Consider the following 26,504-nt stretch of genomic DNA (forward strand, 5'->3'; position numbering starts at 1 on the left):
AGTGTGAGGGACTGGGATAATATTATGGTTTAAGGAGGCAGTGTGAGGGATAATATTTTGGTTTAAGGAGGCAGTGTGAGGGATAATATTATGGTTTAAGGAGGCAGTGTGAGGGACCTGGATAATATTATGGTTTAAGGAGGCAGTGTGAGGGATAATATTATGGTTTAAGGAGACAGTGTGAGGGACTGGGATAATATTATGGTTTAAGGAGTCAGTGTGAGGGATAATATTATGGTTTAAGGAGGCAGTGTGAGGGATAATATTATGGTTTAAGGAGTCAGTGTGAGGGATAATATTATGGTTTAAGGAGTCAGTGTAAGGGATAATATTATGGTTTAAGGAGGCAGTGTGAGGGACTGGGATAATATTATGGTTTAAGGAGCCAGTGTGAGGGATAATATTATGGTTTAAGGAGGCAGTGTGAGGGATAATATTATGGTTTAAGGAGGCAGTGTGAGGGATAATATTATGGTTTAAGGAGGCAGTGTGATGGACTGGGATAATATTATGGTTTAAGGAGTCATTGTGAGGGATAATATTATGGTTTAAGGAGACAGTGTGAGGGATAATATTATGGTTTAAGGAGCCGGTGTGAGGGATAATATTATGGTTTAAGGAGTCAGTGTGAGGGATAATATTATGGTTTAAGGAGGCAGTGTGAGGGACTGGGATAATTGTATGGTTTAAGGAGGCCATGTGGGGGACTGGGATAAAATTATGGTTTAAGGAGGCAGTGTGAGGGATAATATTATGGTTTAAGGAGGCAGTGTGAGGGACCTGGATAATATTATGGTTTAAGGAGGCAGTGTGAGGGATAATATTATGGTTTAAGGAGACAGTGTGAGGGTTAATATTATGGTTTAAGGAGGCAGTGTGAGGGTTAATATTATTGTTTAAGGAGGCAGTGTGAGGGATAATAGTGTGGTTTAAGGAGGCAGTGTGAGGGATAATATTATGTTTTAAGGAGGCAGTGTGAGGGATAATATTATGGTTTAAGGAGACAGTGTGAGGGACTGGGATAATATTATGGTTTAAGGAGGCAGTGTGAGGGATAATATTATGGTTTAAGGAGGCAGTGTGAGGGATAATATTATGGTTCAAGGAGACAGTGTGAGGGACTGGGATAATATTATGGTTTAAGGAGTCAGTTTGAGGGATAATATTATGGTTTAAGGAGGCAGTGTGAGGGATAATATTATGGTTTAAGGAGGCAGTGTGAGGGACTGGGATAATAATATGGTTTAAGGAGGCAGTGTGAGGGATAATATTATGGTTTAAGGAGTCAGTGTGAGGGACTGGGATAACATTATGGTTTAAGGAGGCAGTGTGAGGGACTGGGATAATATTATGGTTTAAGGAGGCAGTGTGAGGGATAATATTATGGTTTAAGGAGGCAGTGTGAGGGACTGGGATAATATTATGGTTTAAGGAGGCAGTGTGAGGGATAATATTTTGGTTTAAGGAGGCAGTGTGAGGGATAATATTATGGTTTAAGGAGGCAGTGTGAGGGACCTGGATAATATTATGGTTTAAGGAGGCAGTGTGAGGGATAATATTATGGTTTAAGGAGACAGTGTGAGGGACTGGGATAATATTATGGTTTAAGGAGTCAGTGTGAGGGATAATATTATGGTTTAAGGAGGCAGTGTGAGGGATAATATTATGGTTTAAGGAGTCAGTGTGAGGGATAATATTATGGTTTAAGGAGTCAGTGTAAGGGATAATATTATGGTTTAAGGAGGCAGTGTGAGGGACTGGGATAATATTATGGTTTAAGGAGCCAGTGTGAGGGATAATATTATGGTTTAAGGAGGCAGTGTGAGGGATAATATTATGGTTTAAGGAGGCAGTGTGAGGGATAATATTATGGTTTAAGGAGGCAGTGTGATGGACTGGGATAATATTATGGTTTAAGGAGTCATTGTGAGGGATAATATTATGGTTTAAGGAGACAGTGTGAGGGATAATATTATGGTTTAAGGAGCCGGTGTGAGGGATAATATTATGGTTTAAGGAGTCAGTGTGAGGGATAATATTATGGTTTAAGGAGGCAGTGTGAGGGACTGGGATAATTGTATGGTTTAAGGAGGCCATGTGGGGGACTGGGATAAAATTATGGTTTAAGGAGGCAGTGTGAGGGATAATATTATGGTTTAAGGAGGCAGTGTGAGGGACCTGGATAATATTATGGTTTAAGGAGGCAGTGTGAGGGATAATATTATGGTTTAAGGAGACAGTGTGAGGGTTAATATTATGGTTTAAGGAGGCAGTGTGAGGGTTAATATTATTGTTTAAGGAGGCAGTGTGAGGGATAATAGTGTGGTTTAAGGAGGCAGTGTGAGGGATAATATTATGTTTTAAGGAGGCAGTGTGAGGGATAATATTATGGTTTAAGGAGACAGTGTGAGGGACTGGGATAATATTATGGTTTAAGGAGGCAGTGTGAGGGATAATATTATGGTTTAAGGAGTCAGTGTGAGGGATACTATTATGGTTTAAGGAGGCAGTGTGAGGGATAATATTATGGTTTAAGGAGTCAGTGTGAGGGATAATATTATGGTTTAAGGAGGCAGTGTGAGGGATAATATTATGGTTTAATGAGACAGTGTGAGGGACTGGGATAATATTATGGTTTAAGGAGTCAGTGTGAGGGATAATATTATGGTTTAAGGAGTCAGTGTGAGGGATAATATTATGGTTTAAGGAGGCAGTGTGAGGGATAATATTATGGTTTAAGGAGACAGTGTGAGGGACTGGGATAATATTATGGTTTAAGGAGGCAGTGTGAGGGATAATATTATGGTTTAAGGAGGCAGTGTGAGGGATAATATTATGGTTTAAGGAGGCAGTGTGAGGGACTGGGATAATATTATGGTTTAAGGAGACAGTGTGAGGGACTGGGATAATATTATGGTTTAAGGAGGCAGTGTGAGTGACTGGGATAATATTATGGTTTAAGGAGTCAGTGTGAGGGATAATATTATGGTTTAAGGAGGCAGTGTGAGGGATTATATTATGGTTTAAGGAGCCAGTGTGAGGGACTGGGATAATATCATGGTTTAAGGAGACAATGTGATTGACTGGGATAATATTATGGTTTAAGGAGCCAGTGTGAGGGACTGGGATAATATTATGGTTTAAGGAGTCAGTGTGAGGGATACTATTATGGTTTAAGGAGGAAGTGTGAGGGACTGGGATAATATCATGGTTTAAGGAGACAATGTGATTGACTGGGATAATATTATGGTTTAAGGAGTCAGTGTGAGGGATAATATTATGGTTTAAGGAGGCAGTGTGAGGGACTGGGATAATATTATGGTTTAAGGAGGCAGTGTGAGGGATAATATTATGGTTTAAGGAGGCAGTGTCAGGGACTGGGATAATATTATGGTTTAAGGAGGCAGTGTGAGGGACTGGGATAATATTATTGTTTAAGGAGGCAGTGTGAGGGATAATATTATGGTTTAAGGAGGCAGTGTCAGGGACTGGGATAATATTATGGTTTAAGGAGGCAGTGTGAGGGACTGGGATAATATTATGGTTTAAGGAGGCAGTGTGAGGGATAATATTATGGTTTAAGGAGGCAGTGTGAGGGATAATATTATGGTTTAAGGAAACAGTGTGAGGGATAATATTATGGTTTAAGGAGAGAGTGTGAGGGACTGGGATAATATTATGGTTTCAGGAGGCAGTGTGGGGGATTATATTATGGTTTAAGGAGGCAGTGTGAGGGATAATATTATGGTTTAAGGAGGCAGTGTGAGGGATAATATTATGGTTTAAGGAGGCAGTGTGAGGGACTGGGATAATATTATGGTTTAAGGAGACAGTGTGATGGACTGGGATAATATTATGGTTTAAGGAGGCAGTGTGAGGGACTGGGATAATATTATGGTTTAAGGAGGCAGTGTGAGGGATAATTTTATGGTTTAAGGAGGCAGTGTGAGGGATTATATTATGGTTTAAGGAGCCAGTGTGAGGGACTGGGATAATATCATGGTTTAAGGAGACAATGTGACTGACTGGGATAATATTATGGTTTAAGGAGACAGTGTGATGGACTGGGATAATATTATGGTTTAAGGAGTCAGTGTGAGGGACGGGGATAATATTATGGTTTAAGGAGGCAGTGTGAGGGATAATATTATGGTTTAAGGAGCCAGTGTGACGGACTGGGATAATATTATGGTTTAAGGAGTCAGTGTGAGGGATACTATTATGGTTTAAGGAGGAAGTGTGAGGGACTGGGATAATGTCATGGTTTAAGGAGACAATGTGAGGGACTGGGATAATATTATGGTTTAAGGAGACAGTGTGATGGACTGGGATAATATTATGGTTTAAGGAGTCAGTGTGAGGGACTGGGATAATATTATGGTTTAAGGAGGCAGTGTGAGGGATTATATTATGGTTTAAGGAGGCAGTGTGAGGGATTATATTTTGGTTTAAGGAGCCAGTGTGAGGGACTGGGATAATATCATGGTTTAAGGAGACAATGTAAGGGACTGGGATAATATCATGGTTTAAGGAGACAATGTAAGGAACTGGGATAATATTATGGTTTAAGGAGGCAGTGTGAGGGACTGGGATAATATTATGGTTTAAGGAGACAGTGTGAGGGATAATATTATGGTTTAAGGAGGCAGTGTGAGGGACTGGGATAATATTATGGTTTAAGGAGGCAGTGTGAGGGACTGGGATAATATTATGGTTTAAGGAGGCAGTGTGAGGGATTATATTATGGTTTAAGGAGACAGTGTGAGGGATAATATTATGGTTTAAGGAGGCCGTGTGGGGGACTGGGATAATATTATGGTTTAAGGAGGCAGTGTGAGGGATAATATTATGGTTTAAGGAGTCAGTGTGAGGGATAATATTGTGGTTTAAGGAGGCAGTGTGAGGGATAATATTATGGTTTAAGGAGGCAGTGTGATGGATAATATTATGGTTTAAGGAGCCAGTGTGAGGGACTGGGATAATATTATGGTTTAAGGAGACAGTGTGAGGGATAATATTATGGTTTAAGGAGTCAGTGTGAGGGACTGAGATAATATTATGGTTTAAGGAGGTAGTGTGAGGGATAATATTATGGTTTAAGGAGGCAGTGTGAGGGACTGGGATAATATTATGGTTTAAGGAGACAGTGTGAGGGACTGAGATAATATTATGGTTTAAGGAGCCAGTGTGAGGGATTATATTATGGTTTAAGGAGGCAGTGTGAGGGATAATATTATGGTTTAAGGAGCCAGTGTGAGGGATTACATTATGGTTTAAGGAGGCAGTGTGAGGGATAATATTATGGTTTAAGGAGGCAGTGTGAGGGACTGGGATAATATTATGGTTTAAGGAGGCAGTGTGAGGGATTATATTATGGTTTAAGGAGACAGTGTGAGGGATAATATTATGGTTTAAGGAGGCCGTGTGGGGGACTGGGATAATTGTATGGTTTAAGGAGGCCACGTGGGGGACTGGGATAATATTATGGTTTAAGGAGGCAGTGTAAGGGATAATATTATGGTTTAAGGAGGCAGTGTGAGGGATAATATCATGGTTTAAGGAGACAGTGTGAGGCTTAATATTATGGTTTAAGGAGGCAGTGTGAGGGTTAATATTATGGTTTAAGGAGGCAGTGTGAGGGATAATATTATGGTTTAAGGAGTCAGTGTGAGGGATAATATTATGGTTTAAGGAGTCAGTGTGAGGGATAATATTATGGTTTAAGGAGGCAGTGTGAGGGATAATATTATGGTTTAAGGAGACAGTGTGAGGGACTGGGATAATATTATGGTTTAAGGAGGCAGTGTGAGGGATAATATTATGGTTTAAGGAGTCAGTGTGAGGGATAATATTATGGTTTAAGGAGGCAGTGTGAGGGACTGGGATAATATTATGGTTTAAGGAGGCAGTGTGAGGGACTGGGATAATATTATGGTTTAAGGAGGCAGTGTGAGGGATTATATTATGGTTTAAGGAGGCAGTGTGAGGGACTGGGATAATATTATGGTTTAAGGAGGCAGTGTGAGGGATAATATTATGGTTTAAGGAGGCAGTGTGAGGGATAATATTATGGTTTAAGGAAACAGTGTGAGGGATAATATTATGGTTTAAGGAGAGAGTGTGAGGGACTTGGATAATATTATGGTTTAAGGAGGCAGTGTGAGGATTATATTATGGTTTAAGGAGGCAGTGTGAGGGATAATATTATGATTTAAGGAGGCAGTGTGAGGGACTGAGATAATATTATGGTTTAAGGAGGCAGTGTGAGGGACTGGGATAATATTGTGGTTTAAGGAGGCAGTGTGAGGGATAATATTATGGTTTATGGAGGCAGTGTGAGGGACTGGGATAATATTATGGTTTAAGGAGACAGTGTGATGGACTGGGATAATATTATGGTTTAAGGAGGCAGTGTGAGGGACTGGGATAATATTATGGTTTAAGGAGGCAGTGTGAGGGATAATTTTATGGTTTAAGGAGGCAGTGTGAGGGATTATATTATGGTTTAAGGAGCCAGTGTGAGGGACTGGGATAATATCATGGTTTAAGGAGACAATGTGACTGACTGGGATAATATTATGGTTTAAGGAGACAGTGTGATGGACTGGGATAATATTATGGTTTAAGGAGTCAGTGTGAGGGACGGGGATAATATTATGGTTTAAGGAGGCAGTGTGAGGGATAATATTATGGTTTAAGGAGCCAGTGTGACGGACTGGGATAATATTATGGTTTAAGGAGTCAGTGTGAGGGATACTATTATGGTTTAAGGAGGAAGTGTGAGGGACTGGGATAATGTCATGGTTTAAGGAGACAATGTGACTGACTGGGATAATATTATGGTTTAAGGAGACAGTGTGATGGACTGGGATAATATTATGGTTTAAGGAGTCAGTGTGAGGGACTGGGATAATATTATGGTTTAAGGAGGCAGTGTGAGGGATTATATTATGGTTTAAGGAGGCAGTGTGAGGGATTATATTTTGGTTTAAGGAGCCAGTGTGAGGGACTGGGATAATATCATGGTTTAAGGAGACAATGTAAGGGACTGGGATAATATCATGGTTTAAGGAGACAATGTAAGGAACTGGGATAATATTATGGTTTAAGGAGGCAGTGTGAGGGACTGGGATAATATTATGGTTTAAGGAGACAGTGTGAGGGATAATATTATGGTTTAAGGAGGCAGTGTGAGGGACTGGGATAATATTATGGTTTAAGGAGGCAGTGTGAGGGACTGGGATAATATTATGGTTTAAGGAGGCAGTGTGAGGGATTATATTATGGTTTAAGGAGACAGTGTGAGGGATAATATTATGGTTTAAGGAGGCCGTGTGGGGGACTGGGATAATATTATGGTTTAAGGAGGCAGTGTGAGGGATAATATTATGGTTTAAGGAGTCAGTGTGAGGGATAATATTGTGGTTTAAGGAGGCAGTGTGAGGGATAATATTATGGTTTAAGGAGGCAGTGTGATGGATAATATTATGGTTTAAGGAGCCAGTGTGAGGGACTGGGATAATATTATGGTTTAAGGAGACAGTGTGAGGGATAATATTATGGTTTAAGGAGTCAGTGTGAGGGACTGAGATAATATTATGGTTTAAGGAGGTAGTGTGAGGGATAATATTATGGTTTAAGGAGGCAGTGTGAGGGACTGGGATAATATTATGGTTTAAGGAGACAGTGTGAGGGACTGAGATAATATTATGGTTTAAGGAGCCAGTGTGAGGGATTATATTATGGTTTAAGGAGGCAGTGTGAGGGATAATATTATGGTTTAAGGAGCCAGTGTGAGGGATTACATTATGGTTTAAGGAGGCAGTGTGAGGGATAATATTATGGTTTAAGGAGGCAGTGTGAGGGACTGGGATAATATTATGGTTTAAGGAGGCAGTGTGAGGGATTATATTATGGTTTAAGGAGACAGTGTGAGGGATAATATTATGGTTTAAGGAGGCCGTGTGGGGGACTGGGATAATTGTATGGTTTAAGGAGGCCACGTGGGGGACTGGGATAATATTATGGTTTAAGGAGGCAGTGTAAGGGATAATATTATGGTTTAAGGAGGCAGTGTGAGGGATAATATCATGGTTTAAGGAGACAGTGTGAGGCTTAATATTATGGTTTAAGGAGGCAGTGTGAGGGTTAATATTATGGTTTAAGGAGGCAGTGTGAGGGATAATATTATGGTTTAAGGAGTCAGTGTGAGGGATAATATTATGGTTTAAGGAGTCAGTGTGAGGGATAATATTATGGTTTAAGGAGGCAGTGTGAGGGATAATATTATGGTTTAAGGAGACAGTGTGAGGGACTGGGATAATATTATGGTTTAAGGAGGCAGTGTGAGGGATAATATTATGGTTTAAGGAGTCAGTGTGAGGGATAATATTATGGTTTAAGGAGGCAGTGTGAGGGACTGGGATAATATTATGGTTTAAGGAGGCAGTGTGAGGGACTGGGATAATATTATGGTTTAAGGAGGCAGTGTGAGGGATTATATTATGGTTTAAGGAGGCAGTGTGAGGGACTGGGATAATATTATGGTTTAAGGAGGCAGTGTGAGGGATAATATTATGGTTTAAGGAGGCAGTGTGAGGGATAATATTATGGTTTAAGGAAACAGTGTGAGGGATAATATTATGGTTTAAGGAGAGAGTGTGAGGGACTTGGATAATATTATGGTTTAAGGAGGCAGTGTGAGGATTATATTATGGTTTAAGGAGGCAGTGTGAGGGATAATATTATGATTTAAGGAGGCAGTGTGAGGGACTGAGATAATATTATGGTTTAAGGAGGCAGTGTGAGGGACTGGGATAATATTGTGGTTTAAGGAGGCAGTGTGAGGGATAATATTATGGTTTATGGAGGCAGTGTGAGGGATTATATTATGGTTTAAGGAGCCAGTGTGAGGGACTGGGATAATATTATGGTTTAAGGAGGCAGTGTGAGGGATAATATTATGGTTTAAGGAGCCAGTGTGAGGGATACTATTATGGTTTAAGGAGGCAGTGTGAGGGACTGGGATAATATTATGCTTAAGGAGACAGTGTGAGGGACTGGGATAATATTATGGTTTAAGGAGGCAGTGTGAGGGACTGGGATAATATCATGGTTTAAGGATACAATGTTATTGACTGGGATAATATTATGGTTTAAGGAGTCAGTGTGAGGGATAATATTATGGTTTAAGGAGGCAGTGTGAGGGATAATATTATGGTTTAAGGAGGCAGTGTGAGGGACTGGGATAATATTATGGTTTAAGGAGACAGTGTGAGGGACTGGGATAATATTATGGTTTAAGGAGGCAGTGTGAGGGACTGGGATAATATTATGGTTTAAGGAGGCAGTGTGAGGGATAATATTATGGTTTAAGGAGGCAGTGTGAGGGATAATATTATGGTTTAAGGAGGCAGTGTGAGGGATAATATTATGTTTGAGGAGTCAGTGTGAGGGATAATATTGTGGTTTAAGGAGGCAGTGTGAGGGATAATATTATGGTTTAAGGAGCCAGTGTGAGGGACTGGGATAATATTATGGTTTGTGGAGACAATGTGAGGGATAATATTATGGTTTAAGGAGGCAGTGTGAGGGATAATATTATGGTTTAAGGAGGCAGTGTCAGGGATAATATTATGGTTTAAGGAGGCAGTGTGAGGGATAATATTATGGTTTAAGGAGGCAGTGTGAGGGACTGGGATAATATTATGGTTTAAGGAGGCAGTGTGAGGGATAATATTATGGTTTAAGGAGGCTGTGTGAGGGACTGTGATAATGTTGTGTGTGTCAGGTTTAAGGAGGCTGCCCAGGCCTATGAGAGTGCCAGGGACTGGGACAACGTGATCCGGGTGTTGCTGGATCACCTCAACAACCCTGAAGACGCCGTCCGCATTGTCAGGGAGACGCAGAGCATCGACGGGGCCAAGATGGTTGCCAGGTGGGGACTGTCATGCAGCGAGACACACAGTCAGAGGGACAGTCACACAGTCAGAGGGAGAGACAGTCAGGCAGTGAGACAGACAGTCAGGCAGTGAGACAGACAGTCAGGCAGCTAGACAGACAGTCAGCGAGACTGTCAGGCAGCAAGACAGACAGTCAGTCAGCGAGACAGTCAGGCTGCGAGACAGACAGTCAGGCTGCGAGACAGACAGTCACGCTGCGAGACAGACATTCAGGCAGCGAGACAGACAGTCAGGCTGCGAGACAGACAGTCAGGCTGCGAGACAGACATTCAGGCTGCGAGACAGACAGTCAGGCTGCGAGACAGACAGTCAGGCTGCGAGACAGACAGTCAGGCTGCGAGACAGACAGTCAGGCTGCGAGACAGACAGTCAGGCTGCGAGACAGACAGTCAGGCTGCGGGACAGACAGTCAGGCAGCGAGACACAGTCAGTCAGCGAGACAGTCAGTCAGACAGACAGTCAGTCAGCGAGACAAACTCTACTTTTATTATGATTCTAAGTGGTGTGTGTGTGTGTTTGTGAGTCTGTGTGTTTGTCTATCTGTGTGTGTGTGTGTGTGTGTGTGTGTGTGTGTGTGTGTGTGTGTGTGTGTGTGTGTGTGTGTGTGTGTGAGTCTGTGTTTATGTCTATCTCTGTGTGTGTGTGTGTGTGTGTGTGTTTGTGTGAGTCTGTGTGTTTATGTCTATCTGTGTGTGTGTGTGTTTCAGGTTCTTCCTGCGTCTAAGTGACTACGGCTCAGCCATCCAGTTCCTGGTGTTGTCCCACTGTAACGACGAGGCCTTCCAGCTGGCACAGCAACACGGGCAGATGGACAGCTACGCTGACATCATCAGTCAGTCTCTCTGTCTGTGTCTACGGGGAGGGAGGGGGTCTGGGCTGGGGGGTGGGGGGGTCTGTGTGTCTACGGGGAGGAGGGGGGTGTCTGGGGGCTGAGAGGGGGGGAGGGGCTGGGAGGAGGGGGGAGTCTGTGCGGGACACTGTTAGTGTTGATGCATCATAATCAGTGGAAAGTAGTGAATGTGTGTGTGTGTGTGTGTGTGTGTGTGTGTGTGTGTGCAGGCTCTGAGGCCACCCAGGAGGACTACCAGAGTATGGCTCTCTACTTCCAGGGGGAGAACAAACACCTGCAGGCTGGGAGGTTCTTCCACAAGTGTGGCCAGTACAGCAAAGTACTCATCTATCTATCTATCTATCTATCTATCTATCTATCTATCTATCTATCAGTACAGCAAAGTACTCATCTATCTATCTATCTATCTATCTATCTATCTATCAGTACAGCAAAGTACTCATCTATCTATCTATCTATCTATCTATCGATCTATCTATCTACCAGTACAGCAAAGTACTCATCGATCTATCTATCTATCTATCTATCTATCAGTACAGCAAAGTACTCATCTATCTATCTATCTATCTATCAGTACAGCAAAGTACTCATCTATCTATCTATCTATCTATCTATCTATCTATCTATCTATCTATCAGTACAGAAAAGTATTTATCTATCTATATCTATCAGTACAGCAAAGTACTCTCTATCTATCTATCTATCAGTACAGCAAAGTACTCATCTATCTATCTATCTATCAGTACAGCAAAGTACTCATCTATCTATCTATCTATCAGTACAGCAAAGTACTCATCTATCTATCTATCTATCTATCAGTACAGCAAAGTACTCATCTATCTATCTATCTATCTATCTATCTATCAGTACAGCAAAGTACTCATCTATCTATCTATCTATCTATCTATCTATCAGTACAGCAAAGTACTCATCTATCTATCTATCTATCTATCTATCTATCTATCTATCTATCAGTACAGCAAAGTACTCATCTATCTATCTATCTATCTATCTATCTATCAGTACAGCAAAGTACTCATCTATCTATCTATCAGTACAGCAAAGTACTCATCTATCTATCTATCTATCAGTACAGCAAAGTACTCATCTATCTATCTATCTATCTATCTATCTATCTATCTATCTATCAGTACAGCAAAGTATTTATCTATCTATCTATCTATCAGTACAGCAAAGTACTCTCTATCTATCTATCTATCAGTACAGCAAAGTACTCATCTATCTATCTATCTATCTATCTATCTATCAGTACAGCAAAGTACTCATCTATCTATCTATCAGTACAGCAAAGTACTCATCTATCTATCTATCTATCTATCTATATATCTATCAGTACAGCAAAGTACTCATCTATATATCTATCTATCTATCTATCTATCAGTACAGCAAAGTACTCATCTATCTATCTATCTATCTATCAGTACAGCAAAGTACTCATCTATCTATCTATCTATCTATCTATCTATCTATCTATCTATCAGTACAGCAAAGTACTCATCTATCTATCTATCTATCTATCTATCTATCTATCTATCTATCTATCTATCTATCTATCTATCTATCTATCAGTACAGCAAAGTATTTATCTATCTATATCTATCTATCAGTACAGCAAAGTACTCTCTATCTATCTATCTATCTATCCATTCATCCATCCACCCCCCATTAATAAATTGGCCCATTCACTCACTCACTCACCCCCCCCCCCCCCCTCTCTCTCTCTCTCTCTCTCTCTCTCTCTCTCAGGCCCTGAAGCACTTCCTGAAATGTCCCAACACTGATGACAACCTGGCCATCGAGATGGCTATAGAGACGGTGACAGGAGTGTGTGTGTGTGTGTGTGTGTGTGTGTGTGTGTGTGTGTGTGTGTGTATTTAACTGTTTCTAGGGGGGTTAAGGTTAGAATTAGGGTTAGGAGCTAAGGTTAGTTGTAGGTTTAGGGTTAAGAGTATGGGTTAGGAACTAGGGTTAGGGTTAAGGTTAGAATTATGGTTAGGAGCTAAGGTTAGTTTTAGGTTTAGGGTTAAGAGTATGGGTTAGGAACTAGGGTTAGGGATAAGGTTAGAATTAGGGTTAGGAGCTAAGGTTATTTTTAGGTTTAGGGTTAAGAGTATGGGTTAGGAACTAGGGTTAGGGTTAAGGTTAGAATTAGGGTTAGGAGCTAAGGTTAGTTGTAGGTTTAGGGTTAAGAGTATGGGTTAGGAACTAGGGTTAGGGTTAAGGTTAGAATTAGGGTTAGGAACTAGGGTTAGGGTTAAGCTACGAGCTAAGGTTAGTTTTAGGGTTAAGACTATGGGTTAGGAACTAGGGTTAAGACTATGGGTTAGGAACTAGGGTTAAGAGTATGGGTTAGGAACTAGGGTTAAGAGTATGGGTTAGGAACTAGGGTTAAGAGTATAGGTTAGGAACTAGGGTTAGGGTTAGGAACTAGGGTTAAGGGTTAAGAGTATGGGTTAGGAACTAGGGTTAAGAGTATGGGTTAGGAACTAGGGTTAGGAACTAGGGTTTAGGGTTAGGAACTAGGGTTAGGAGTATGGGTTAGGAACTAGGGTTGAGAGTATGGGTTAGGAACTAGGGTTACGAGTATGGGTTAGGGTTGAGAGTATGGGTTAGGAACTAGGGTTACGAGTATGGGTTAGGAACTAGGGTTGAGAGTATGGGTTAGGAACTAGGGTTAAGAGTATGGGTTAGGGTTGAGAGTATGGGTTAGGAACTAGGGTTAAGAGTATGGGTTAGGAACTAGGGTTAAGAGTATGGGTTAGGGTTGAGAGTATGGGTTAGGGTTGAGAGTATGGGTTAGGGTTGAGAGTATGGGTTAGGAACTAGGGTTACGAGTATGGGTTAGGAACTAGGGTTGAGAGTATGGGTTAGGAACTAGGGTTACGAGTATGGGTTAGGATGGGTTAGGAACTAGGGTTAAGAGTATGGGTTAGGAACTAGGGTTGAGAGTATGGGTTAGGGTTGAGAGTATGGGTTAGGAACTAGGGTTACGAGTATGGGTTAGGAACTAGGGTTGAGAGTATGGGTTAGGGTTGAGAGTATGGGTTAGGAACTAGGGTTAAGAGTATGGGTTAGGAACTAGGGTTACGAGTATGGGTTAGGAACTAGGGTTGAGAGTATGGGTTAGGAACTAGGGTTTAGGGTTAAGAGTATGGGTTAGGAACTAGGGTTAAGAGTATGGGTTAGGAACTAGGGTTAAGAGTATGGGTTAGGGAAAATAATATTTTGAATAGGACGGAATTGTGTCCCCACAAGGTTAGTTATACAAGACTGTGTGTTTAGGGTAAGTGTGTCCCCACAAGGTTAGTTATACAAGACTGTGTGTTTAGGGTAAGTGTGTCCCCACAAGGTTAGTTATACAAGACTGTGTGTTTAGGGTAAGTGTGTCCCCACAAGGTTAGTTATACAAGACTGTGTGTTTAGGGTAAGTGTGTCCCCACAAGGTTAGTTATACAAGACTGTGTGTGTGTGTTTTCCAGGTGGGCCAAGCCAAGGATGAGTCTTTGACCAATCAGCTGATTGATTACCTGATGGGGGAAAGTGACGGCATGCCCAAGGTAATCAATATTATACTAACTTATCAATATCTGTCTGTCTGTCTTTAATTGATTGAAATAGTCGCTTGGCTTTTCTTTCACTGTCTGTCTGTCTGTCTGTCTGTCTGTCTGTCTGTCTGTCTGTCTGTCTGTCTGTCTGTCTGTGAGAGAGATTTGTATTTTACACTATAAGCATTGTGTGGGCTCTCTGTCCCCACCCCTCCACCTGCCACCCAATCCGTGCGTTTGCTCTCTCTGTCTGATTGGCTGCCATCTGACAGGGAGCCTATCACTGAGTAGTGGTGTTGTCTTCCCCCTCCTCCCAGGATGCCAAGTACCTGTTCCGTCTCTACATGGGCCTGCTGCAGTACAGAGAGGCAGCGTGTACTGCCATCATCATCGCTAGAGAGGAGCAGTCTGCAGGTACACAATCACATATATATATATATAGAGAGGAGCAGTCTGCAGGTACACACTCACATATATATATATAGAGAGGAGCAGTCTGCAGGTACACACTCACATATATATATATATAGAGAGAGAGGAGCAGTCTGCAGGTACACACTCACATATATATATATATAGAGAGAGAGGAGCAGTCTGCAGGTACACACTCACATATATATATATAGAGAGGAGCAGTCTGCAGGTACACACTCACATATATATATATATAGAGAGAGGAGCAGTCTGCAGGTACACACTCACATATATATATATAGAGAGGAGCAGTCTGCAGGTACACACTCACATATATATATATATAGAGAGAGGAGCAGTCTGCAGGTACACACTCACATATATATATATAGAGAGGAGCGGTCTGCAGGTACACACTCACATATATATATATATATATATATAGAGGAGCAGTCTGCAGGTACACACTCACATATATATATATATAGAGAGGAGCGGTCTGCAGGTACACACTCACATATATATATATAGAGAGGAGCAGTCTGCAGGTACACACTCACATATATATATATAGAGAGGAGCGGTCTGCAGGTACACACTCACATATATATATATAGAGAGGAGCGGTCTGCAGGTACACACTCACATATATATATATAGAGAGGAGCAGTCTGCAGGTACACACTCACATATATATATATATATATATATATAGAGGAGCAGTCTGCAGGTACACACACATATATATATATATATATATATATATATATATATATATATATATATATATATATATATATATATATATATATATAGAGAGAGAGAGAGAGGAGCAGTCTGCAGGTACACACTCACATATATATATATATATATAGAGAGAGAGAGAGGAGCAGTCTGCCAAGAGGTATGCAAAGTTGTCATGAAGGCAAAGGGTGGCTACTTTAAAGTATCTCAAATGTAAAATATATTTTTATTTGTTTAACACTTTGTTGGTTACTACATGATTCCATATTCCATATGTGTTATGTCATAGTGTCGATGTCTTCACTATTATTCTACAATGTAGAAAACAGTAAAAATAAAGAAAACCCCTGAAATGAGTAGGTGTTCTAGAACCCTGGAATGAGTAGGTGTTCTAGAACCCTGGAATGAGTAGGTGTTCTAGAACCCTGGAATGAGTAGGTGTGTCCACACTTTTGACTGGTACTGTACATACACACAGTCATAAATATACACACAGTCATTCACATATCTTAAAGGACGTGTTTGTGTGCATGTGTGTTCCAGGGAACTACCGTAGCGCCCATGACGTGCTGTTCAGTATGTACACTGAGCTGCAGACACAGAAGATCAGAATCCCTGCTGAGATGAACACCAACCTCATGATCCTCCACTCATACATACTGGTTAAGGTAGAACTACACTAGCCAGCATCCTCTACTGCTATACCACTACACTAGCCAGCATCCTCTACTGCTATACCACTACACTAGCCAATATCCTCTACTGCTATACCACTACACTACCCAGCATCCTCTACTGCTATACCACTACACTAGCCAATATCCTCTACTGCTATACCACTACACTACCCAGTATCCTCCACTGCTCTACCACTACACTACCCAGCATCCTCTACTGCTATACCACTACATACCCAGCATCCTCTACTGCTATACCAACTACACTACCCAGCATCCTCTACTGCTATACCACTCAACCACCCAGCATCCTCTACCGCTATACCACTCAACTACCCAGCATCCACTACTGCTATACCACTCAACTACCCAGCATCCCCTACTGCTATACCACTACAATACCCAGCATCCTCTACTTCTATAACACTACCCAGCATCCTCTACTAGGATAGAACTGAACTCCTGGGGGCCAGTTGATGATACCTGATGCGTGATTATGATTATGTGATTATGGATTGATTGGTGTATGGATGTATTGGTTGGTGTATTGGTTGGTGTATTGGTTGGTGTATTGATGTATTGGTTGGTGTATTGGTTGGTTATGTATTGGTGTATGGATGTATTGGTTGGTGTATTGGTTGGTGTATTGGTTGGTGTATTGGTGTATTGGTTGGTGTGTATTGGTTGGTTATGTATTGGTGTATGGATGTATTGGTTGGTGTATTGGTTGGTGTATTGGTGTATTGGTTGATGTATTGGTTGGTGTATTGGTTGGTTATGTATTGGTGTATGGATGTATTGGTTGGTGTATTGGTTGATGTATTGGTGTATGGATGTATTGGTTGGTGTATTGGTTGATGTATTGGTGTATGGATGTATTGGTTGGTTGATGTATTGATGTATTGGTTGATGTATTGATGTATTGGTTGATTATGTATTGGTGTATGGATGTATTGGTTGGTGTATTGGTTGATGTATTGATGTATTGATGTATTGGTTGATGTACTGGTTGGTGTATTGATGTATTGGTTGATGTACTGGTTGGTGTATTGATGTATTGGTTGATGTATTGATGTATTGATGTATTGGTTGATGTATTGGTTGATGTATTGGTTGATGTATTGGTTGGTGTATTGATGTATTGGTTGATGTATTGGTTGATGTATTGATGTATTGGTTGGTGTATTGATGTATTGGTTGGTGTATTGATGTATTGGTTGGTTGATGTATTGATGTATTGATGTATTGGTTGATGTATTGGTTGGTGTATTGATGTATTGGTTAATGTATTGATGTATTGGTTGATGTATTGATGTATTGGTTGATGTATTGATGTATTGGTTGATGTATTGGTTGGTGTATTGATGTATTGGTTGATGTATTGATGTATTGGTTGATGTATTGATGTATTGGTTGATGTATTGATGTATTGGTTGATGTATTGATGTATTGGTTGATGTATTGATGTATTGGTTGGTGTATTGGTTGGTGTATTGGTTGGTGTATTGATGTATTGGTTGGTGTATTGGTTGGTTATGTATTGGTGTATGGATGTATTGGTTGGTGTATTGGTTGGTGTATTGGTTGGTGTATTGGTGTATTGGTTGGTGTATTGGTTGGTTATGTATTGGTGTATGGATGTATTGGTTGGTGTATTGGTTGGTGTATTGGTTGGTGTATTGGTGTATTGGTTGATGTATTGGTTGGTGTATTGGTTGGTTATGTATTGGTGTATGGATGTATTGGTTGGTGTATTGGTTGATGTATTGGTGTATGGATGTATTGGTTGGTGTATTGGTTGATGTATTGGTGTATGGATGTATTGGTTGGTTGATGTATTGATGTATTGGTTGGTTGATGTATTGGTTGATGTATTGGTTGATGTATTGGTTGGTTGGTTGATGTATTGATGTATTGGTTGGTTGATGTATTGGTTGGTTGATGTATTGGTTGATGTATTGGTTGGTTGATGTATTGGTTGGTTGATGTATTGGTTGGTTGGTGTATTGGTTGGTTGATGTATTGATGTATTGGTTGGTGTATTGGTTGATTATGTATTGGTGTATGGATGTATTGGTTGGTGTATTGGTTGATGTATTGATGTATTGATGTATTGGTTGATGTACTGGTTGGTGTATTGATGTATTGGTTGATGTACTGGTTGGTGTATTGATGTATTGGTTGATGTATTGATGTATTGATGTATTGGTTGATGTATTGGTTGATGTATTGGTTGATGTATTGGTTGATGTATTGGTGTATTGGTTGATGTATTGGTTGATGTATTGGTTGATGTATTGATGTATTGATGTATTGGTTGATGTATTGGTTGGTGTATTGATGTATTGGTTGATGTATTGGTTGATGTATTGGTTGATGTATTGGTTGGTGTATTGATGTATTGGTTGATGTATTGGTTGATGTATTGATGTATTGGTTGGTGTATTGATGTATTGGTTGGTTGATGTATTGATGTATTGATGTATTGGTTGATGTATTGGTTGGTGTATTGATGTATTGGTTAATGTATTGATGTATTGGTTGATGTATTGATGTATTGGTTGATGTATTGGTTGGTGTATTGATGTATTGGTTGATGTATATATGTATTGGTTGATGTATTGATGTATTGGTTGATGTATTGATGTATTGGTTGATGTATTGATGTATTGGTTGATGTATTGATGTATTGGTTGATGTATTGATGTATTGGTTGATGTATTGGTTGGTGTATTGATGTATGGATGTATTGGTTGGTGTATTGGTTGATGTATTGGTGTATGGATGTATTGGTTGGTTGATGTATTGATGTATTGGTTGATGTATTGGTTGATTATGTATTGGTGTATGGATGTATTGGTTGGTGTATTGGTGTATGGATGTATTGGTTGGTGTATTGGTTGATGTATTGGTGTATGGATGTATTGGTTGGTTGATGTATTGATGTATTGGTTGATGTATTGGTTGATTATGTATTGGTGTATGGATGTATTGGTTGGTTGATGTATTGATGTATTGGTTGATGTATTGATGTATTGGTTGATTATGTATTGGTGTATGGATGTATTGGTTGGTGTATTGGTTGATGTATTGGTTGGTTGATGTATTGGTTGGTTGATGTATTGGTTGGTTGATGTATTGGTTGGTTGATGTATTGATGTATTGGTTGGTGTATTGGTTGATTATGTATTGGTGTATGGATGTATTGGTTGGTGTATTGGTTGATGTATTGATGTATTGGTTGATGTATTGGTTGATGTATTGGTTGATTGTATTGATGTATTGGTTGATGTATTGGTTGGTGTATTGATGTATTGGTTGGTTGATGTATTGATGTATTGATGTATTGGTTGATGTATTGATGTATTGGTTGATGTATTGATGTATTGGTTGATTATGTATTGGTGTATGGATGTATTGGTTGGTGTATTGGTTGATGTATTGGTTGGTTGATGTATTGGTTGGTTGATGTATTGGTGTATTGATGTATTGGTTGGTTGATGTATTGATGTATTGGTTGATGTATTGATGTATTGGTTAATGTATTGATGTATTGGTTGGTTGATGTATTGGTGTATTGATGTATTGGTTGATGTATTGATGTATTGATGTATTGGTTGGTGTATTGGTTGATGTATTGATGTATTGATGTATTGGTTGATGTATTGATGTATTGGTTGATGTATTGATGTATTGGTTGGTGTATTGATGTATTGATGTATTGGTTGGTGTATTGATGTATTGGTTGGTGTATTGATGCATTGATGTATTGGTTGGTTGATGTATTGATTTATTGATGTATTGATGTATTGGTTGATGTATTGATGTATTGGTGTATTGGTTGATGTATTGATGTATTGATGTATTGGTTGATGTATTGATGTATTGGTTGGTTGATGTATTGGTTGATGTATTGATGTATTGGTTGGTGTATTGGTTGATGTATTGATGTATTGGTTGGTTGATGTATTGATGTATTGATGTATTGGTTGGTTGATGTATTGATGTATTGGTTGGTTGATGTATTGATGTATTGATGTATTGATGTAGTGATGTATTGATGTATTGGTTGATGTATTGATGTATTGGTTAATGTATTGTTTGATGTATTGATGTAGTGATGTATTGATGTATTGGTTGATGTATTAATGTATTGGTTGATGTATTGTTTGATGTATTGATGTATTGGTTGTTGGTGTATTGGTTGGTGTATTGGTTGGTGTATTGATATATGTGTTGATTGATTGTATTGACTGGTTGATATATTGATTGATTGATTTCAGATCCATGTGAAGAGAGGGGAGCATCTGAATGCAGCTCGCATGCTCATCAGAGTTTCCAACAACATCAGCAAATTCCCCTCCCGTGAGTCACACACACACACACACACACACACACACACACACACACACACACACACACACACACACACACACACACACACACAACATATGCTGTGTTGTTCATTTCCCCCCTAAAGCATATGTAATTATTTGATGTGTTTATCTGTCTGACTGTGTGTGTGTGTGTGTGTGTGTGTGTAGACATCGTACCCATCCTGACGTCAGCGGTGATAGAGTGTCACCGGGCCGGTCTGAGGAACTCTTCGTTCAGCTTCGCCGCCATGCTGATGAGGCCAGAGTACCGTCACAAGATCGACCCCAAGTACCGCAAGAAGATAGAGGCTATGGTCCGGTACGACACACACACACACACACACACACACACACACACACACCTCTCCTCTCTGTCTCTCTCTGTCTCTCTCTCTCCTCTTCCCACTCTCCTCCTCTCTCTCTCTCTCTCTGTCTCTCTAACTCTGTCTCTCTCTCCTTCCTCCAGTCGTCCAGACACCAGTGAGATAGAAGAGGAGACCACTCCTTGTCCATATTGTGGTTTCACGCTGCCCCAGTGTGAACTGATCTGTCCTGGCTGCAAGAACAACCTGCCCTACTGCATCGCCACGGTAACACACACACACACACATAGGACATACACAGAGCACACACACACATAAACCGCACACACACACACCTGACTTTAGGACTAGGAGCTATGCCATGGTGAATCAGTCAACCAATCAAAAATCTTCATAAACCATCACCTCTTCCTCTCTCTACTCTCCCTCCTCTCTCCTCCTCCTCTCCCTCCTCTCCTCCTCATCCTCTCTCTCTTCCTCCTCCTCTCTCTCCTCTCTCTCTCTCTCTCTCTCCTCCTCCTCTCCCCCTCTCCTCCTCCTCCTCCTCCTCTCCCTCCTCTCCTCCTCCCTCTTTCTCTCTCTCCTCTCTCTTTCTCTCTCTCTCCTCTTCCCACTCTCCTCCTCTTCCTCTCTCTCTCTCCTCCTCTCCTCCTCTTCCTCTCCTCCTCTCCATCCTCTCCTCCTACTCCTCCTCTCCCTCCTCCTCCTCCTCCTCCTCCTCCCTCTCTCTCTCTCCTCTCTCTCTGTCTCTCCCTCCTCCTCCTCTTCCTCTCTCTCCCTCCTCTTTCTCTCTCTAGGGTCATCACATGCTGAAAGATGATTGGTCAGTTTGTCCTCACTGTGAATTCCCTGCTCTCTACTCCCAGCTCATCCTGTGAGTGGAACACACACACACACACACACATACACACAAAAAAACACATACACATAGACACACAGGCACACAAAACCACACATACACACACAAACACACACACAGACACACAAAAACACATACACACACACACACAAAAACACACATACACACAAAAACACACACACACACACAGACTAAACATCTGTATTGTAAAAAAGCCTCTTCTACTGTTGTAGTATGGCCATGTTTCTCTGAACAGTTTGTGTGTGTGTGTGTGTGTGTGTGTGTGTGTGTGTGTGTGTGTGTGTGTGTGTGTGTGTGTGTGTGTGTGTGTGTGTGTGTGTGTGTGTGTGTGTGTGTGTGTGTGTGTGTGTGTGTGTGTGTGTGTGTGTGCGCAGGCTGTTGGAGACAGATAGTGTGTGCCCCATGTGTTCCGAGACTCTGAGTGTGAACCAGGTGGAGAAGATGGATGACTGTTCCAGCTTCCTGCAGCCTGACCAATCAGAGCACTGATACAGGTAAACACACACACTGTTCCTGCAGCCTGTCCAATCAGAGCACTGATACAGGTCAACACACACTGTTCCTGCAGCCTGACCAATCAGAGCACTGATACAGGTAAACACACACACTGTTCCTGCAGCCTGACCAATCAGAGCACTGATACAGGTAAACACACACACTGTTCCTGCAGCCTGACCAATCAGAGCACTGATACAGGTAAACACACACACTGTTCCTGCAAGCCTGACCAATCAGAGCACTGATACAGGTCAACACACACTGTTCCTGCAGCCTGACCAATCAGAGCACTGATACAGGTCAACACACACACTGTTCATGCAGCCTGACCAATCAGAGCACTGATACAGGTCAACACACACACTGTTCCTGCAAGCCTGACCAATCAGAGCACTGATACAGGTCAACACACACTGTTCCTGCAGCCTGACCAATCAGAGCACTGATACAGGTAAACACACACACTGTTCCTGCAGCCTGACCAATCAGAGCACTGATACAGGTCAACACACACACTGTTCCTGCAAGCCTGACCAATAAGAGCACTGATACAGGTCAACACACACACTGTTCATGCAGCCTGACCAATCAGAGCACTGATACAGGTAAACACACACACTGTTCCTGCAGCCTGACCAATCAGAGCACTGATACAGGTCAACACACACACTATTCCTGCAGCCTGACCAATCAGAGCACTGATACAGGTAAACACACACACTGTTCCTGCAGCCTGACCAATCAGAGCACTGATACAGGTCAACACACACACTGTTCCTGCAGCCTGACCAATCAGAGCACCGATACAGGTCAACACACACACTGTTCCTGCAGCCTGACCAATCAGAGCACTGATACTGGTAAACACACACACTGTTCCAGCAGCCTGACCAATCAGAGCACTGATACAGGTCAACACACACACTGTTCCTGCAGCCTGACCAATCAGAGCACTGATACAGGTCAACACACACACTGTTCCTGCAAGCCTGACCAATCAGAGCACTGATACAGGTCAACACACACTGTTCCTGCAGCCTGACCAATCAGAGCACTGATACAGGTAAACACACACACTGTTCCTGTAAGCCTGACCAATCAGAGCACTGATACAGGTCAACACACACTGTTCCTGCAGCCTGACCAATCAGAGCACTGATACAGGTCAACACACACACTGTTCCAGCTACCTGCATAGACACACACACACACCATATGCCCACAAGTATGTGTGAATATTAAATGTTGTAATGGTTTTCTGAGACTGTTATTTGTGTGTTTTCCCAGAGATCTGTGGTGATGTGGCCTGGTGGTGTACGACATAGAGGACTGCTGCTGGGGGGAGGACGGATCGTCATAATGTCTGGAACGGAAACAATGGAAGCCACGTGTTTAAATACCTTCCCACTCATTCCTCTCAGGACATTACCACGAGCCCGTCCTCCCGGATTAAGGAGCTACCAACCTCCTGTGATAGGGGAACGGGAGCCAGTGACATAATCCACTCCTCCATGTTTCTCTACCACCTGTTAAACTGTTGATATAGACAGCTGTAGACGTCCTCCTCCTCCTCCATGTTTCTCTACCACCTGTTAAACTGTTGATATAGACAGCTGTAGACGTCCTCCTCCTCCATGTTTCTCTACCTCCTGTTAAACTGTTGATATAGACAGCTGTAGACGTCCTCCTCCTCCTCCATGTTTCTCTACCACCTGTTAAACTGTTGATATAGACAGCTGTAGACGTCCTCCTCCTCCATGTTTCTCTACCACCTGTTAAACTGTTGATATAGACAGCTGTAGACGTCCTCCTCCTCCATGTTTCTCTACCACCTGTTAAACTGTTGATATAGACAGCTGTAGGCGTCCTCCTCCATGTTTCTCTACCACCTGTTAAACTGTTGATAGACAGCTGTAGACGTCCTCCTCCTCCTCCATGTTTCTCTACCACCTGTTAAACTGTTGATATAGACAGCTGTAGACGTCCTCCTCCATGTTTCTCTACCACCTGTTAAACTGTTGATATAGACAGCTGTAGACGTCCTCCATGTTTCTCTACCACCTGTTAAACTTGATATAGACAGCTGTAGACGTCCTCCTCCTCCATGTTTCTCTACCTCCTGTTAAACTGTTGATATAGACAGCTGTAGACGTCCTCCTCGTCCATGTTTCTCTACCACCTGTCAAACTGTTGATATAGACAGCTGTAGACCTCCTCCTCCAGGTTTCTCTACCTCCTGTCAAACTGTTGATATAGAGAGCTGTAGACCTCCTCCTCCATGTTTCTCTACCACCTGTTAAACTGTTGATATAGACAGCTGTAGACGTCCTCCTCCTCCATGTTTCTCTACCACCTGTCAAACTGTTGATATAGACAGCTGTAGACGTCCTCCTCCTCCTCCATGTTTCTCTACCACCTGTCAAACTGTTGATATAGACAGCTGTAGACGTCCTCCTCCTCCTCCATGTTTCTCTACCACCTGTTAAACTGTTGATATAGACAGCTGTAGACTTCCTCCTCCTCCATGTTTCTCTACCACCTGTTAAACTGTTGATATAGACAGCTGTAGACCTCCTCCTCCATGTTTCTCTACCACCTGTTAAACTGTTGATATAGACAGCTGTAGACGTCCTCCTCCTCCATGTTTCTCTACCACCTGTTAAACTGTTGATATAGACAGCTGTAGATGTCCTCCTCCTCCATGTTTCTCTACCACCTGTTAAACTGTTGATATAGACAGCTGTAGACGTCCTCCTCCTCCTCCATGTTTCTCTACCACCTGTTAAACTGTTGATATAGACAGCTGTAGATGTCCTCCTCCTCCATGTTTCTCTACCACCTGTTAAACTGTTGATATAGACAGCTGTAGACCATTGTTATTGTAACTTATGTACTCTACATATCTGCATTGAAGCTTGTTTTCCATTAATTCATTCATGTCGACGATGTTAAAAAATATGAATATTAAATATAAATATTAAATATATTTTTGCTCTTGTGGAGGAGTTTGACTGTCTGAAATATTACAAAGTTAACAATGAATATAGTCCATAGAGATGGATAGAGGACTCATCTTTGTATCTGTACCATAGAGCACAACAGTGGAGGTGTCATAATACCCATAAAACCTAGCGGTCAAACCTGTCCACCATTCAATCAATCAAATGTATTTATAAAGCCCTTTTTATATCAACTGATATCTCAAAGTGCTGTACAGAAACCCAGCACAAAACCCCCCAAAAGCAAGCAATGCAGTTGTAGAAGCACGGTGGCTAGGAAAAACCCCCTAGAAAGGCCGGAACCTAGGAAGAAACCAGGCTCTGAAGGGTGGCCAGTCCTCTTTTGGCTGTGCCGGGTGGAGATTATAACATAACATGGCCAAGATGTTCAAATGTTCATAGATGACCAGCAGGTTTAGATAATAATAATCACAGTGGTTGTAGAGGGTGCAGCAAGTCAGCACATCAGGAGTAAATGTCAGTTGGCTTTTCATAGCCGATCATTCAGAGTTAGAGACAGCAGGGAGAGAGTGTGTTGAAAACAGCAGGTCCGGGACAGGTAGCACGTCCAGTGAACAGGTCAGGGTTCCATAGCCGCAGGCAGAACAGTTGAAACTGGAGCAGCAGCACGACCAGGTGGACTGGGGACAACGAGGAGTCATCAGGCCAGGTAGTCCTGAGGCATGGGCCTAGGGCTCAGGTTCTCCGAGAGAGAGAAAGAAAGAGAGAATTAGAGAGAGCACACTTAAATTCACACAGGACGCCAAATAGGACAGGAGAAGTACTAGGATATAGGATATAACCCCACCCACTAAAAAGATATCTTCAAACCACCAACTTACTACCCTGAGACATGACCGAGTATAGCCCATGAAGATATCCCCCACGGCACGAACCCGAGGGGGGCACCAAACCTGGACAGGAAGATCACGTCAGTGACTCTAGAAAATATTTAAAAAACTGGGTCAAGGTTTGGCTTTTTCAAGAGAGGCTTTATTACTGCCACTTTTAGTGAGCTTGGTACACATCCGGTGTGTTACGCGGAGTGGAACAGGGGAACCCAAGAGCATTCTCAGACGAGGAGACTGGGATGAAGTAACCAAGGTATTTATTGAAACACGGGGGAGATGGAGTGCAGGTCAGGGGAAGCTCGGGCGGGTTGCAGGGAACCAGGTGCGGAGGCTAAGACTAGAGTGAGAGGGGTTGGGACAGGAT

General features: G+C 41.7%; 1 protein-coding gene across 1 annotated transcript in view; it reads left to right on the forward strand.

The window, feature by feature from the left end:
* LOC139374079 (WD repeat domain 19) overlaps positions 1-24,095 on the forward strand; it is a 75,295-nt gene extending 51,200 nt beyond the window's left edge. Inside the window, exons 24-36 of the mRNA XM_071115065.1 lie at positions 9,791-9,937; positions 10,670-10,794; positions 11,022-11,131; positions 12,580-12,648; positions 14,313-14,390; positions 14,696-14,792; positions 16,080-16,204; positions 20,497-20,578; positions 20,758-20,908; positions 21,056-21,179; positions 21,710-21,786; positions 22,167-22,286; positions 23,578-24,095. Coding sequence (XP_070971166.1) covers positions 9,791-9,937; positions 10,670-10,794; positions 11,022-11,131; positions 12,580-12,648; positions 14,313-14,390; positions 14,696-14,792; positions 16,080-16,204; positions 20,497-20,578; positions 20,758-20,908; positions 21,056-21,179; positions 21,710-21,786; positions 22,167-22,281 — 1,300 coding nt within the window. The 3' untranslated portion in view covers positions 22,282-22,286; positions 23,578-24,095. The remainder of the gene's footprint in view (positions 1-9,790; positions 9,938-10,669; positions 10,795-11,021; positions 11,132-12,579; positions 12,649-14,312; positions 14,391-14,695; positions 14,793-16,079; positions 16,205-20,496; positions 20,579-20,757; positions 20,909-21,055; positions 21,180-21,709; positions 21,787-22,166; positions 22,287-23,577) is intronic.
* Positions 24,096-26,504: the final 2,409 nt, after the last annotated feature.

This window comes from Oncorhynchus clarkii, chromosome 19 (assembly GCF_045791955.1).
Source record: "Oncorhynchus clarkii lewisi isolate Uvic-CL-2024 chromosome 19, UVic_Ocla_1.0, whole genome shotgun sequence".
NCBI classification, from domain to species: domain Eukaryota; kingdom Metazoa; phylum Chordata; class Actinopteri; order Salmoniformes; family Salmonidae; genus Oncorhynchus; species Oncorhynchus clarkii.